The sequence below is a fragment of the Mus caroli genome, unplaced genomic scaffold (assembly GCF_978045245.1).
Source record: "Mus caroli unplaced genomic scaffold, Mus_caroli_1 scaffold_16, whole genome shotgun sequence".
Taxonomy (NCBI): domain Eukaryota; kingdom Metazoa; phylum Chordata; class Mammalia; order Rodentia; family Muridae; genus Mus; species Mus caroli.
In genome coordinates, this window is record NW_028227271.1 from 13,539,522 (window position 1) to 13,554,473 (window position 14,952).

The 14,952-nt window shown below is 44.5% G+C and overlaps 1 protein-coding gene across 4 annotated transcripts in view; it reads left to right on the plus strand.

The window, feature by feature from the left end:
* The first annotated feature begins 5,939 nt into the window (after positions 1-5,939).
* Positions 5,940-14,952, plus strand: part of Cpne8 (copine 8) — a 193,788-nt gene continuing 184,775 nt past the window's right edge. The window contains exon 1 of one of the 4 annotated variants that reach the window (XM_021183655.3): positions 5,940-6,787. In XM_021183655.3, the coding sequence (XP_021039314.1) occupies positions 6,690-6,787 (98 nt within the window). In that variant the 5' untranslated portion in view covers positions 5,940-6,689. Of the gene's footprint in view, positions 6,788-7,393; positions 7,564-14,952 lie in introns of those variants that run through there. The other 3 variants (XM_029469851.2, XM_029469850.2, XM_085831934.1) reach the window with 3 other exon arrangements.

The following is a 14,952-nucleotide window of genomic DNA, read 5'->3' on the forward strand; positions in this document are numbered from 1 at the left end:
GACTCCCCCAAGTAAGGAGAAATCACAGAACAGCGGCATGACTGAAGGATCTGAGCCTTCAAGGTATCTAGTGCAGTTAGCCTTGAGCTGGCTGTGCTCAGCCGTGAAGGTGGCTCCATCCTTCCCATGGAGCAGAAACACAGCCTCCTCAAGCTTAGCCAAATTTCAGACACAAAGCATCATGTAGAAGAAACCACTGCTTTTTGTGTGACTACGTTTGGGAATGGTGTGTTACACTGTGAAAGGAAATAAAACTTGAGACATGTGATTCATGTAATTTATGTCAAATAGCCCAAAGAGTTGTTTGTGAGCTTTAAAACCTGGGGCTGAGAACATAGCAGAACAGGCCAGGACATGCCTGGGCAGGCCCGTCATTACATGTGCTGACTGGCCTAGTGCCTCCCTATCTCCCACCATTCTGACAGTCTGTTGATGTTTAAATGGACCAATCATGTGAAACCGTGCCAATTCCTCAACCAGCCCCACCCCTTTTCTATAAAACCCCCTAGCTTCCAAGCCTCGGGGTCGAAACCACTGTCTCCTGCGTGAGATATGTTTCCAACCGGAGCTCCGCCATTATGGCTCCACCATGTGGTCGACACCTCTGTCTCCTGCGGGAGATATGTGTGGCCCGGAGCTCCGTCATTTAACTACCTCATGCTTTTACATCAAGATGGTCGTCTGGTCTGTTCGTGATTCTTGGGTGCATGCTGAACGGGAATTGAGTGGGGGTTTCCCCACTAGGTTCTTTCAACTGGAAGAGATATTTTAGAATTGATTTTAACATCTTAGTCATTGAGACGTTGGTGAAATGTAAGAAGGGTAAGACTGTGACGTTTGTTCACAGAGGAAACTTGACGTTGAAAGCCTCAGTGCATATACTATATCCGAATCTTAAATATCATCTAAGTTCCTGTTGATTGAATCCATTTTGTGTGACTCAGATACTAATGGTCATCAGGTCCACAGAGAAGGAATGCATTCAGAGGCTCCTTCCCTCTTTCCTCTCTCTCTCTCTCTCTCTCTCTCTCTTGTTCTTTCTTCTCTTTTCTTAAGACAGAACTTCACTATGCAGCCCTAGCTAGCCTGGAGTGTGCTATGTAGACAAGGGTGGACCCAGATTCACAAAGATCCATCTGCCTCTACATCTGAGAACTGGGATTAAAAAAATCTTGCCTTGCCAGGCAGTGGTGGTGCACGCCTTTAATCCCAGCACTCGGGAGGCAGAGGCAGGCGGATTTCTGAGTTTGAGGCCAACCTGGTCTACAGAGTGAGTTCCAGGACAGCCAGGGTGACACAGAGAAACCCTGTCTTGGGGGAAAAAAAAAAAGAAAAAAAGAAAAAAAAAAGAAAAGAAAGTTGTCTTCCAACCTCCATACATTTCAGAATATGCACACACAATATATGAAATAAAAAATTCTTAAAAAAGATCTTGCCTTGCCAGAGGATGTATGTCATTTATCTCCATCATCCATCACAGAGGCTTCAATGTACTCCCTTTTCCAACATTAAACAGCCAGTTCTTTGCTCCTGATGCTTTACTTTATGCTAAGATGTGCCTTCTTCAAGCAGGCCAAGGTACTGACAAAACAACTGTCCACAGAGGTCGGATGATGACTTGGTTTTTCAATTTCCCAAGGACGTTTTCAAGTCAAGTCTACAGCAATGCTGGAGGCTCTGACTTGTCTTAGAGTTGTGTGGCCGTTAAGGCAACAGACAAATTCTCAATGGATGAAACTATAGTTTGAAGAACTGCTGAATTTGCTAAGCTCAACATGGCCTTGGTGGGGACATAGTGACATGGTTCCTGCCTCTCGGACAGGGCACTGGTGTGAGCCTCCCCGAGCATGTGTCAATGACTGCTGTGAGCATAAGGCTTGTTTGTGTAATAATGTACATGTTTTCTGCACCCAGTACTAGCAGTAGAGGACTCTTTCCTTCCAAGGAATGTCCACCCTGATAGGGTTAATGACTCCATGATAATTAGGAACAGCACAGGTACTGGAGTCGAGGGTGTGGCTATGTCTCAGATAAATGGTAAACACTGAGACCTTCAGGACAGCCCTGAGGGCTGTGGGAAAGAACTCTAAATACATGTGTTTGAAAATATATAATTTCTCAACTATGCAAAAAATAAGGTGGTAATATGAATTATATGAGGGGCTTCATGAATCTGAAGAAACAAAGCTGCTTTATGAGCCAAACAGACAATTGCTAAGGAAGGAGATAAAGGGGTGGGAGGACTCACCCAGCTAAGTTTTCTGTTTATGGTTATAAAGGCAGATGGATTCCTGAGTTGAGGGTCAGCCTGGGACTGAGCAAGGTTGGGCCCAGGTGCGGTGAAATGGTGGTTTCACGGCGGGGTCCCATTTAGCTAGTTTATAATCTGTGTTTAACTAAGGTAGACTGACCTCTGAATTCTTTTAGAATGTTAAGAAAAAGTGTATGTTTGTTGTCTTCTAAGAATCGAGAGCTGAGGTCAGGAGATGCTGATTCATAAGATAATCGAAAGGAAACCTGGAGTCAATGACTGGATTGATGTGTAAAATAAAATACTAGACCTGGGTTCTGCAGGCGATGAGCCATCCAGAAATTTTTTTTAGGATTAAAAAGGGAGAAGTGTTCAGAGAACTCACACACACACACACACACACACACACACACACACACACACGGCATGGACAGAGAGATGTTCAGAGAGAAGGCAGCACATAGAGAGAAGCAGCCTGGAAAAGCTGTATCAAGCAGAACTCAAGCTGTCAGCTTGGACCCATGATTTGACTTTTCCCTGCTCCCAGACACCCCTGTCTCAGAACCGCTCTCCCAGCCAAGGCTGGTTCTTGGCATCAATTTGTCTTGCATATTCTGTCTGAGCTGAGCATTATCCTCCAGGTAAGGCAGTGGAAGCTGGCCTGATGCTCCTGGATGCTCTCTCAAGCAAGAACTAGCTCGATGGAGCACATCCCTTCCTGCTGCTCTCTTGCTATTTGTGGGGTTTTCCCCTTTCTTTCTGTTCTCCTCATCTTACTGCATCTTTCCCCCACTAGCTTCTCCTTATCTTATTTTATCAACACATGCTCCTAAAATAATGGATAATGACACGTAATCAAAGACATGGCAGAAATGGAATGATTCAATTGATATAATCCCTATATGATGGTTGGTATATGCTTGGGCACTGTTAGTAGGTGTGGCCATTGTGGTCCTGGGCTTTGGTACCTTCATTTTAGCTGCCTGGAAGTCAGTATTCTGCTAACAGCCTTCAGATTAAGATGTAGAACTCTCAACTTCTCCTGCACCAGGCCTGTCTGGATGCTACCCTGCTCCCACCTTGATGATAATGGACTGAGCTTCTGAACCTGTAAGCCAGCCCCAATTTAATGTTGTCCTTCTAAGAGTTGCCTTGGTCATGGTGTCTGTTCACAGCAGTAAAAACCCTAACTAAGACACCCTACAAGGTCCTTATCTGCTCATTTATTTCCTCTTTCAGATCTAACAGTGTCCAATGCCGAGGGGGACATCCAGGCAGTGTTTGCCAAATGACTGCTCTGGTGAATAATTCATCTTTGCTTTTAGCACATCACAAGGCTACACATATTGTTTACCTGAATGCGTTTTAACACATGCTGTTAGTACATTTTCTAAAGAAAAGCACAGGTAGAAAAGCTAAAGTTCACACTGATACATTTATTTTTAATGATTGTAGTTCTGTGCTCGGGTCGGATTTATTAATGGGAAGCTGTACTCCACATATTCTTTGCTCTATCATCGAAGCTTGCCTCTGTAGGCTATGCTCATTAGTATTGAGGTTACACAATCGGCATGGAATTAACATTTCCACCCAGTGTTTACCTTTCCTAAGGTTGAGGCAATATGGCCACAAACTGGCAGGCTTCAAACAATGGAGCTTGCTCTCACAGAACTGAAAGTTGTAAGCCTGACTGACACCCAGGGCCACACTCTCTCCAAAGTGTCAAGTGTGAACTCCTGCTCTGTCAGAGGTTGCATCTGTCTAGAGTTCCCCAGGAGTGTACAGAGCAGCTTCAGCCTCTGCCTCACTGTGCTTCCTCCAGTCTCTTCCTATGGTACCAACAATTCAAACCTGACACATATTAAGGAAGGCCTAAAAAACATGGCAAATTGTACAGTGTTTCCGGTCAGAAGATGAATTCTGCTAAGATGCCAGTTCCTCTCTATTAGGGACGATGTCTAGGATAAACATAAGCTCAATTAAAAATTTAGGAATTTTTATAGACATTGTCAAGGTGAATCTGAATTCTGTGAGGAAAATACAAACATTTTAAAGTGGCCCAACTCTTTTGAAAGGAATCATTTTTAATCAGTACCCAATTAAAAATATTCTGTTGCCGTAGTAGTTAAGACACTCTGATTCTGGTTTAAACAGAGACAAACAGGTCAACAGAACAAGGCAGTGTCCAAGGGTGAACTTATTTGTTATGTTGATTTTTTTGGCAAAGATTACTTTAAGATAATTTTTAAACATTCTTTAAAAGAAGCCATAGACCCAAATGTAAATTCTGAAACTAAAATTACAAGAAGAAAACAAAATATATTTTTATATATGTATATATATATATGTATATGTATATATATATATATATATATATATATATATATGGGCCAAGGGTTTTTAGCATTGACATGGGCATAAACTAAACCAAAACAGCAAACAAAAAAATTGTCATAGATAAAATTGGCCATCATATATTACTTTAGGATAGAAAATAGTAAAACTATTTTCTAAAAACAATTCAGTAATTTCTTAAGAAATTACGTGTACTCTTCCACTTTCATCTGGCTATTCTATTTCTACTTGCCCATTGTGATGAAAGCTTACGCCCACAAAAGACCGATATGCCAGCATTCACAGCAGTCTCGTATGTAATAGCCCAAACCCAGGAGCAAGTACATTGTTCATCAAGATGAGTGGGTGACCAATTTGTGGCAAGTCTCTAAAAGTGAAAGATCATTCACTATTGATGCACCTGCTATCGCAGATGAAACTGCAAAGAATTTTACAGACGGAAAGAAACCGGGTTAAGCATGGAGCGTGCCATATTCTGTGGTATTTAAGTTAAAGATGAAGTGTTGTTTTAATGGCGAAAGCAGGGATTGATTACAAAAGAGACAAGAAGCTTTTGGGGCGAGGGAATGGATTATTATTTTGGTATGGTGATGGTTTAGCTGGTAGATACTGATTGTAATCCATCAGAGGGCACACTTTAAATACCTGCATGCTATTGTGCATGTAAATAAATGCATTGAGATACACACACATATGGACATCGATAAAGTGGAAAATTCGGAGAAGGCCTCTGGGTTGAGCACTAAAGTCCTTACCTTTTATTTCTTCAGGAGGTGCCTGCAAAATAAAATTCTAGTTAGCTTAAAAAAAAAAAAAAAAACCCTCTAGACCTCCTCCACCAAATCAATTTCAGGCATCAATAAGAGAGTTTGAGGGAAAATTCTAGTCATCGGCTGCAGTTTAATTTGTGATAGGAGGAAGAGAAAGAAAAACAGAACTGGTGGATTTAAGGGGTGGTGAAGGGAGGGCGGGGCGACCAGGGAAAGCAAACAAGACCAAAGTGACGCAAACACTTGGGGCAGGGAAGAGCGGCAAGCATCTGCACTCTATTTCCCCTGAAGCCACACAGATTCTAAGGGAGCGGCTCCAAGTGGATTAAAATAACCACAAGGGAGACCAGTTACAAGCCCAGGTTCTCCAGGTGAGCCAGGGCTATAGCCAGCCACGCTCCCTCCTGAGACTGGGCGCACTGCTCTCCATCGCCCCCTGGCGGCTATCGTCAGAAGACCTGCAGTGACGCCTTGGGTCAGGTGTGCGCAGGAAAGTGGGGGTTGCCCGGCAAGCTGCGGCGGCGCCCCGCGTCTTGCCCACTCCCAGTCGCGCCGCCAGGAATCTATTTGCTAAACTCCCCGGTCACCCGAGCTGCTCATCTGCTTTACGCTGTCCTGCTTTCAGGTCTTGAAGAGCAGGATTGAGGAGAAGGAGCTAGATTATAAGTTATTATTACGACCTCCCGGGCCTCAGGGCAGAAATCCCTGCGGTTTGGCAAGTGCGTTGCAAGGCGCCGATCTTGCCTTAAGGAGACCCTCGCCTAAAAGTTGCAGGGGATGGCAGACGCATTGAAACCTCCTCTCTTATAACGCTACGATTGTCCCAACAGCGTCCACTCCACCCAAGCTTGCCCCATAGATTGGCACGCCCCTCTGCACCAGGAGTCAAAGGCTGGAGGCCACATCAGTCCAGTAGCCTGAAGTGGGGAGCATATCAGCTGGGGCGGGGGGCAATCACCGGCGCCCTGGGCTCTCCCACTAGACGGCGCGGTGTCTGTCCGGGTCACCTACTGTCTCTGCGCCCTACGCCCAGAGCCCCGGAGCTGCAGACCCAGTCACCGCCCGGGGGCTGCCCCAGGGCAGGAGCAGCCCGGAGCGCCACTTGGGAGACCGAGGCGGCTTTGCCAGGACTGGCTCGGTCGCCGGATTCGCGACGAGGTCCGCCTCCTCCCTCCCCTTCCCGCGCCGCCTCCGCCTCCTTCCTCTGCCTCCACCCTCACCCCTTCCCGTCGGTGCGGAGCTCGGCGAGCAGCGCTCAGCCCGCCGCAGCTTGGATGTGGGCTCGGGACAAGTGATCCGCTCCTCCGCTCGAGATGGACAGCCGCTACACCAGCGCCACGGGCATCGGGGACTTGAACCAGCTGAGTGCGGCCATCCCCGCCACACGAGTGGAGGTGTCGGTGTCCTGCAGGTGAGGACGCGGCTCTCTTTTCTTCCTTCCATCCGAGCTTGGTGGCACTTGGCTAGCGCTCCAGGTACCACGAGGCTTGGCGCTGGTGAGAAGTTGCATGCTGAGCGGGGGACTAGTTGTGGTACTGGCGGCTGAGGTTACCTTCCCCCACCCCCCACCCCGAGGGTCAAATGACACAGAACTGGGGGCGAGAGTGGTGGGCTTTGGGGCTGAGTCTTTTTTTTTTTTTCTTTCTTTCTTTCTTTCTTTCTTTCTTTCTTTCTTTCTTTCTTTCTTTCTTTCTGGGAAATGTTGTGAAAGTTGGCAAAGCTGTGACTCAGCTACAGTAACCCTAGCCGCCGCCCACTTCGCAACCTTTTTAAAAATTATTTATTTATTTATTTTAAACAACCGCAATCAGGGCCAGAGGTTCAGTGATGACGGGAACTGAAGGGTCAGTCCTGCCAAGAGCGCGCGTGATGCTGCGCACCTTGGCCAGGGACTCCCTCCGCCAGGCGTCTGGGAAGCCAAGCAGTGGGCTCAGCTCCAGTTCCACAGCTTCCTCCTCCCCACTCACTTCCTGGAACCATCCAGCTTCCTTACCCTCCACCCTTCCGGGACGTTTACCCTAGGCCTGTAGCGGTTCCAGGTTCAGTCTTCCTGGCAGAGGCTTACCTAAGAATTGAGAAGTCACGACTTATTTTCTGCCCGCCGGTAGACATCAGAATGCTTTCAGCAACTCTCAAGGACTGCCAGTTTCAGACTCCCTTCCTGATGCTCCCTGGGCCAGATCCTCAGTAAGTTAGGTAGAATAGCTGCGCTGCCCCAGTTTTGGGGAATTAGATGGTCGGCTATATTAAGAATACTACATTGCACGTACCCAGGTGCCCACTTCCAGGCTGAATACTCCCTTTTACTGTTCTCGTTGGAAAACTTCACTCCTACCCCTCTACGCCCCGTGTTTTTAAATGCCCTCGCATGTTCTTAGCCTTTCTGTAAGGAAAGATCGTTGTGACTTTAATAAGCATGAGTGATTTTTGTTGTAAACAAACCCTGAAGTTTTAATGCCTCTAAAACATAGGTTCTCAGCTTTCTTAATGCTGTGACCATTTAATACAGTTTCCCATGTATTGGTGACTCCCCCCCCATGTTAAAATTATTTTTGTTGCTGCTTTATAGCTGTATTTTTGCTACGGTTACAAATCCTAATGTAAATATCTGTGTTTTCTGATGGCCCTAGGTGAGCCCCGTGAAAGGGTCATGTGACTCACAGAGGGGTCGTGACCCACAGGTTGAACATTCCTGCCCTGAAACTAAAGTTTCTTGGAAATTCAAGTTTTAGCACCCATTCCCCAAGTGGTCATGTTCTTTGGTGGGGGAAAACCCTGGGGTAACATAGGATTTGCTCTGATTCACCTCAGAATGTGAAAGTTCATGACATCAGACACAAGCCCTGGGGTTATTGGGGTAACTGCTTTGAATGCAACACTAGGCTCCTTCCAGTTTGCAGCTGCCTGGCAGACTCCTGTGGCACAATTTGTAGGTGAATCTCTTCTCTCTGAAGCTGGCTTTAATATTAGGTGACTGTTACCTAACACTGGATAACACAGTGGGCAGTGGGTGGGCAGGAATTCCACTATCTCAGCATCTTTTAGAGGTCTGTCATTTGTTTGAAATCCTGCAGCATCTGGAGGACCCTAAACAGACAAGGCACATCAACTCTGAATAGCCTATAGTTCCTTCGGAGTGAGGTGAGATAGTCCTGGTCTCCTGTACCAACCCTGCTAATGCTTTGCTGTAGGTATGCTGGGATCCTGAAGTGCACTGGCTTAAACCAGTTTGTTTTAGCTTCCTACTCAAGCCCCTGGTGTCTTTCTTCTATCTGGGGTTACTTTTTGGAACTTAAAAAAAAAGTTTCAAATAGGGAAAAAAAAATCGGAAAATCATAAAGAGAAAGGAACACTTAGTATCAAGTATTTCTAATAAGCTTGTCCAGGCCGAGTCTATTATTTGAGTTGTCTAGGTTCAATTCATTGTGTGTTTCTTACTAAACTGGAATGTAATTTCTACTTTTGGGCACGAGTACTTGACAACTTGATAGCTTCAGGCAAGTTCATTTCCTTTCTGTGGTGTTGAGAACTCTTGCCACCTTAGGAGGTGGTATCATTTGAACTCCGACGTCAGCGTCCTGGGTGCTAATTCTGACCCTGTGATTTACTATTATTACCTGAAAACTGGTTTTTATTATTTGTCTAAGCTTGTTACCATACGTGGCAGTGCTAGCTAGGAAATAAAAACTCTGCACTGTTAGGATACAATGTCTTAAACTATGCGCTACTGTTGTGATACAAAGTCTTAGGCATGGTTATTGTGGCTATCATGAAACAGCAGGACTTGGGAAAAGGGTTTGTTTGTTTGGCTTAATAGCACAAGAACTCAAGCAAGGCAGGAACCTGGAGGCAGGAGCTGATGCAGAGGCCATAGAGGAGTGTTGCTTACTGGCTTGTTTCCCATGGCTTGCTCAGCCTGTTTTCTTTCCTACAGAACTCGGGAGTATGAACCCAGGCATGGTACCACCCACAATAGGCTGGGCCCTCCCCCATCAATCACTAATTAAGAAAACATCCTATAGTTGGGTATTATGGCAGCATTATCTCAGTTGAGGTTGCCTCTTTTCAGATAACTTGAGCTGGTGTCAAGTTGACATAAGACTAGCCAGGACATGCAGAGAGTGGCACTCGGAGTTCTGCTAACAGAGTTCTGTAACTACTCTATTTTAACCTTCGTAAGCCAGTTAAGGAAAAGAGAGCTAGCTGTTCCCAGAGCACGTAGTTTCCCTGGATGGTGGTGAGGCGTTCACTTAGCAATAAGGTAGAACTGAGAGCCTCTCAGTCTTGCTGTAGGAAGGCAGGGCAAGCATATTCCCTGCCTAGTTAGTTGTCTGAGAGAGCTCTGATCGCTGCTGATACTTCAAAAACAGCGTACAATGGAACCCCCTTTGATAACCACCTTCCTCTGCTCCCTATAATCAAAAGACCCATCGTCACTTTGGGAAGGAAAGAAAGGTAACAGTTGAAGCCAGGAGCCAAATATAGCTCTTTCTACGGATCAAATATCTGAGTGTCTTTTATACACACAGGAATTAAACCGTGCTTCACGAGTAGTGCGAAATGCTGTCACCTCTGAGATCATGACATGTGACTGACAGATAAACATTATATAAGATAGTAACCTCGAATAAAAGTTAGCACTAAGGCTTCTTCGGCTGGTGCTGGGACAGGCCATTGTGGAACTTAGTACTCAACATATGTGACAGAAGGATGGAAGATGGAGGGTGGACTGTAACAGATCCAGGCAGATGCGCCTGGATTGGAGAGATGACAGCATCAATTTTAGTGGCTGTAAACTTGTTAGTGATGAAGACCCCATATGGTTATAGTTACCTGAAGGCAAACTCACAAGTTTTGACTTCTCTTCTACCCATTATCTAGCTCTGTCTGTGTTTACATTTCTTAATTAATTTGTAGATTTTTAAAGATTTTTAAGTTACCTGATTAACTGAACTTCCATGAAGCTGAAATGATACAACTCCAGCTAACCTGGATTTCTGATTTCATCCTGAAAACACATGTAAACAGATGCTAACACTGATGGGAAAAAAATTCGCAGTTATTAATCACTTTCCCCAGAGTATTTGTCTCAATATTTTAGTGATATTTTTTGTCACAATTTTAGTGATTTTTGTCATTTTCTCTGGGCTATCCAGCCTCTGGTTCCTGACCCTCCAGGCGCTGTCTGGGATCAACGCCCTCTAGTGACTTGGGTCTCAAGCTGGACCAGTCATTGGTTGGCCACTCCCATAATTTCCACTTCACCTTTATCCAGCACATCTTGTAGGCAGGACCAAATGGAGGTCACAGGTTTTGTGGCTGGTTTGTGTCCCAGACCTTCCACTGGAATCCTTGCCTGGTTCTGAGAAGTTAGTTTATTGATGGTAAGTGTAGACAGAGTGCAGCATGACACACTTTTGGTCTTTCCACGTCAGCTCTCAAGTTCAGGATCAAGCTGGATGATCCTATCAATTACTCCCAGAACGGTAGCTATATTGGTTTTAAACACCAACATGGAAGGAAGCTGAAATGTTTTGAGGATGCACATCATGGGAAGCATCCTAAAAGCTGGACCTGACCGTAGTTTCCTTGTCTCGAACCAATTCTCCCATGAATTGTCTGAATATAGCATAACAAACCTAGGCTTATCATCTATCAAGCCACCTGGCAAATAAATATGGCAACAAAATTTGATCCAGAGTTCCAAACCACACCAGCTGATCATCCTGGGCTTGACTGTTCTGGAACTCACTTTGTTGACCAGGCTGGCCTCGAACTCAGAACTCTGCCTGCCTCTGCCTTCCAAGTGCTGGGATTAAAGGCATGTGCCACCACCACCTGGCTCGTTCCCTCTTCTTAATTAGATTTTTATTTGGTCTCAAGACTGAGGTCAAATGTCATCTTCTTTCAGGACGCCTTTCTTAAGCTGGAGTTTTCTGTACTCCTCCCACAGTTGGTTCTCACAACTTATCAGATAGGTATGCCTCAATTCTTGAACACAATGTAACAATGTGACATCCACTGTGACTCTTGCTGTCGTATTCTGAGTGGCTAGTAAACACGCCAGGCTTAAATGAGATCATCTGGTGTTTGAGAGGGTTCCTACTATAGACTCCTGGGCTCCACAGCAGATCTACTGAGACATCTCTGGGAATGTGATGCTGGGCTCTACTCCCACAAGTTCCCGTGTGCTGGTTCTATACTCCAAAACTTGCAGGCTTGCTGATCAAATAACCCCGACTAAGCAGAGATAGCGGCATGCTGATTACAACTGATTTTTATGCTAGAATTTCCATCCAAAGCACTTTTCTAGGCTTTGGGAAATGGAGGGAAGTGCAATCAAATTCAAGTCTTAGTGAGTTTGTCTCTTAAATTAGAAAGGTATGTTCGAGAATTTAAAAATAGTCTTGAGAGAAGTCCAGAGAGCAGCACTTATAAGAGGGTGGGTTTTCAAGTCAAGGCTGGTCCTCATATTTAAGTCGGTTCAGTTCGTTTGCTTTGCTTAAAGCATTTTGTCCTGGGGCTGTCAATTTTTGGTTTATTACTTCCTTGTGCAGGGCAGAGCCAGTCTTGAGCTTCCCGTCTTTCTCTGACACTAACTCTGCTCCTTGATGAGACCTTGCAATAAACTGAAGTTAAATAGAAGGGAATCTCACACTTGCCATGTGCAAAGTAGCTAAGTCATAATCTATGTTTTGTAAACCAGGCAATACTTTTAAATAGACAATTACACTGCTATAACACAATGATATTAATACATAACTTTTTAATAATTTGATCTAACACATGTATAGACAGGATGACATGGTATTATTTGATGCAGTGATTTATCTTGGAGGTTTCTTTTTGTTTGTTTGTATGTTTCTACTTTTATATTCAATAGGGTTTCCCCATGCAAATGTTATAGTCTAGGCTGGCCTGAAACGTGTGATCCTTCTACCTCAACTCTGCATGCTGGGATGATAGACTTAAAGCACTAGGCCTGACCTGGATTTATTTTCAATAACAATGAAGAAGAAATAAAAGGGCAAAGTACTGTATTAACATATAGTTATAAACTGTTACTTTTCCTTGCTCAATTTAACTTGGTTGACATAACACACATTGCTGTCTATAAGGTCCTACCTAATTTGAATGTCTCTGGGATTTTAAATAATAATAATAACAATATTTATTATTATTATTGTTGTTGTTGTTGTTGTTCAGGAGGCATGAGCATTCCATGGCATGTATGTGGATGTCAGAGTTCTAGCTCGTGACAGTCTCTCCTGCCACTGTGGGTTCCAGCAATCAAATGCAGGTTGTATATATAGCTTGTGTGGCAAGTGCTTTTTTTTTTACCTGCTCAGCTTTCTTGCTATCCCTGTCTGAGAAATTTTTAGAACGATATTACGGTAGGTTATTTCTAGAACCAAGCCCTGGCTGTTTCAAAGTTCTTGTTTAACTCAATCATCTCCCAAAACAAGGTGAGATTGTACTGTGGTGGATCTAGATTTTCCTCTCAAGAGGAGTCTAGCCGGTTCTGTTCATCTTCGACCTGATCACCGTTCGATATTAATAAATCGCGATATTCTTCCCGCAGCTTACTTCTGAGTGGGCTTGTCATGTGTCAAGTAAACAGAGCTTCCAGTGGAGATAGCAAATGGAGTCAATCTTGTGGGCTAACTTTGCTCATTTGTTAACGAGTTCTGGCTGCCTGAAGTTGTTTCTGGAGGAATTCAGAGGGAAGCAGGAGGTTTCATGAAAGAGAGAATTGAAGTGAACCAAGGCTATCTGGTGTGCATATGCTATTTTTCTGTCTCAGGGTCCTTGATCTACTGTGTTTTATACACTTTACAGTCCAGGAATATTCTTTTAAAACCAGTCTACCAGATCCTGGGACTCTGGAGTCTGCTGCCTCCTTTCTATCTATACTTAGACCCCTCTGGCTCAGGCAGTAGTCATTTGCTTTTAGCATTGGGCATGGTAGGACAACCTGTGGGTGAATAAGTCTGGAGGATGGCTGGTTTTGTTTGCTGGATGGTGATCAGGGTTCTTCCCATCAGCCATTACCTTTCAATCTCACTTGGACTTAGAATCTCCAGCTTTCTGAGTGTCTGAAAACCTTGCCTTGTGGCTTGCCTGTCATCTATGTAGGTCCACAGAGTGTGGTAATTCAGTGGACCGTTCTTTGAATTCTAATACTACCCTCACATTTTATTTTTTTTTGTGACTTAATATTATTTGCATTTTTGCATGTATTTTTCCATGACCAATTTTTTTTCTTTTTTTCTTTTTTATTGGATATTTTCTTTATTCACATTTCAAATGTTATCTCCTTTCCCAGTTCCCCCCCTCCCAGAAACCCCCTATCCCATCCTCCCTTCCCCCTCCTTCTATGAGGGTGTTCCTCCACCCACCCACTCCCACCTCCCCACCCTCGATTCCCCTACACTGGGGCATCTATCGAGCCTTCATAGGACCAAGGACCTCTCCTCCCATTGATGCACGACAAGGCCATACTCTGCTACATATGCAGCTGGAGCCATGTGTACTCTTTTGTTGATGGCTTGGCCCCTGGAAGCTCTGGGGTGTCTGGTTGGTTGATATTGTTGTTCTTCCTATGGGGTTGCAAACCCCTTCAACTCCTCCAGTCTTTTCTCTAACTCCTGTATTGGGGACCCCATGCTCAGTTCAATGGTTGGCTGTGAGCACCTGCCTCTGTATTTGTAAGGCTCTGGCAGGGCCTCTCAGGAGCAACCATATCAGGCCCCTTTCAACATGTACTTCTTGGCATCCACAATAGTGCCTGGGTTTGGTAATTGTATATGGGATGAATCCCCAGTTAGGACAGTTCCTGGTTGACCTTTCCTTCATCTCTGCTCTACACTTTATATCCATATTTGCTCCTGTGTGTATTTTGTTCTCCTTCTAAAAAGGACCAAAGCAACCACACTTTGGTCTTCCTTCTTGAGCTTCATGTGGTCTGTGAATTGTATCTTGGTTATTTGGAGCTTTTGGGCTAATATATGCCTGTCAGTGAGTGTATACCATGTGTGTTCTTTTGTGATTGGGTTTCCTCACTCAGGATATTTTCTAATCCCATCTATTTGCCCAAGAATTTCATGAATTCATTGTTTTTAATAGCTGAGTAGTACTCCATTGTGTAAATGTACCACATTTTCTGTATCCATTCCTCTGTTGAGGGATATCTGGGTTCTTTCCAGCTTCTGGCTATTATAAATAAGGCTGCTATGAACATAGTGGACAATGTGTTCTTGTTATATGTTGGAGCATCTTCTGGGTATATGCCCAGGAGTGATATTCCTGGGTCCTCAGGTAGTACTATGCCCAGTTTTCTGAAGAACTACCAAACTGATTTCCAGAGTGGTTGTACCAGCTTGCAATCCCACCAGCAGTGGAGGAGTGCTCCTCTTTCTCCACATCTGCTGTCACCTGAGTTTTTGATTTTAGTCATTCTGACTGGTATGAGGTAGAATATCAGAGTCGTTTTGATTTGCATTTCCCTGATGACTGAGGATGTTGAACATTTCTTTAGGTGCTTCTAGGCCATTCAATATTAAAGTTTCTTTTATG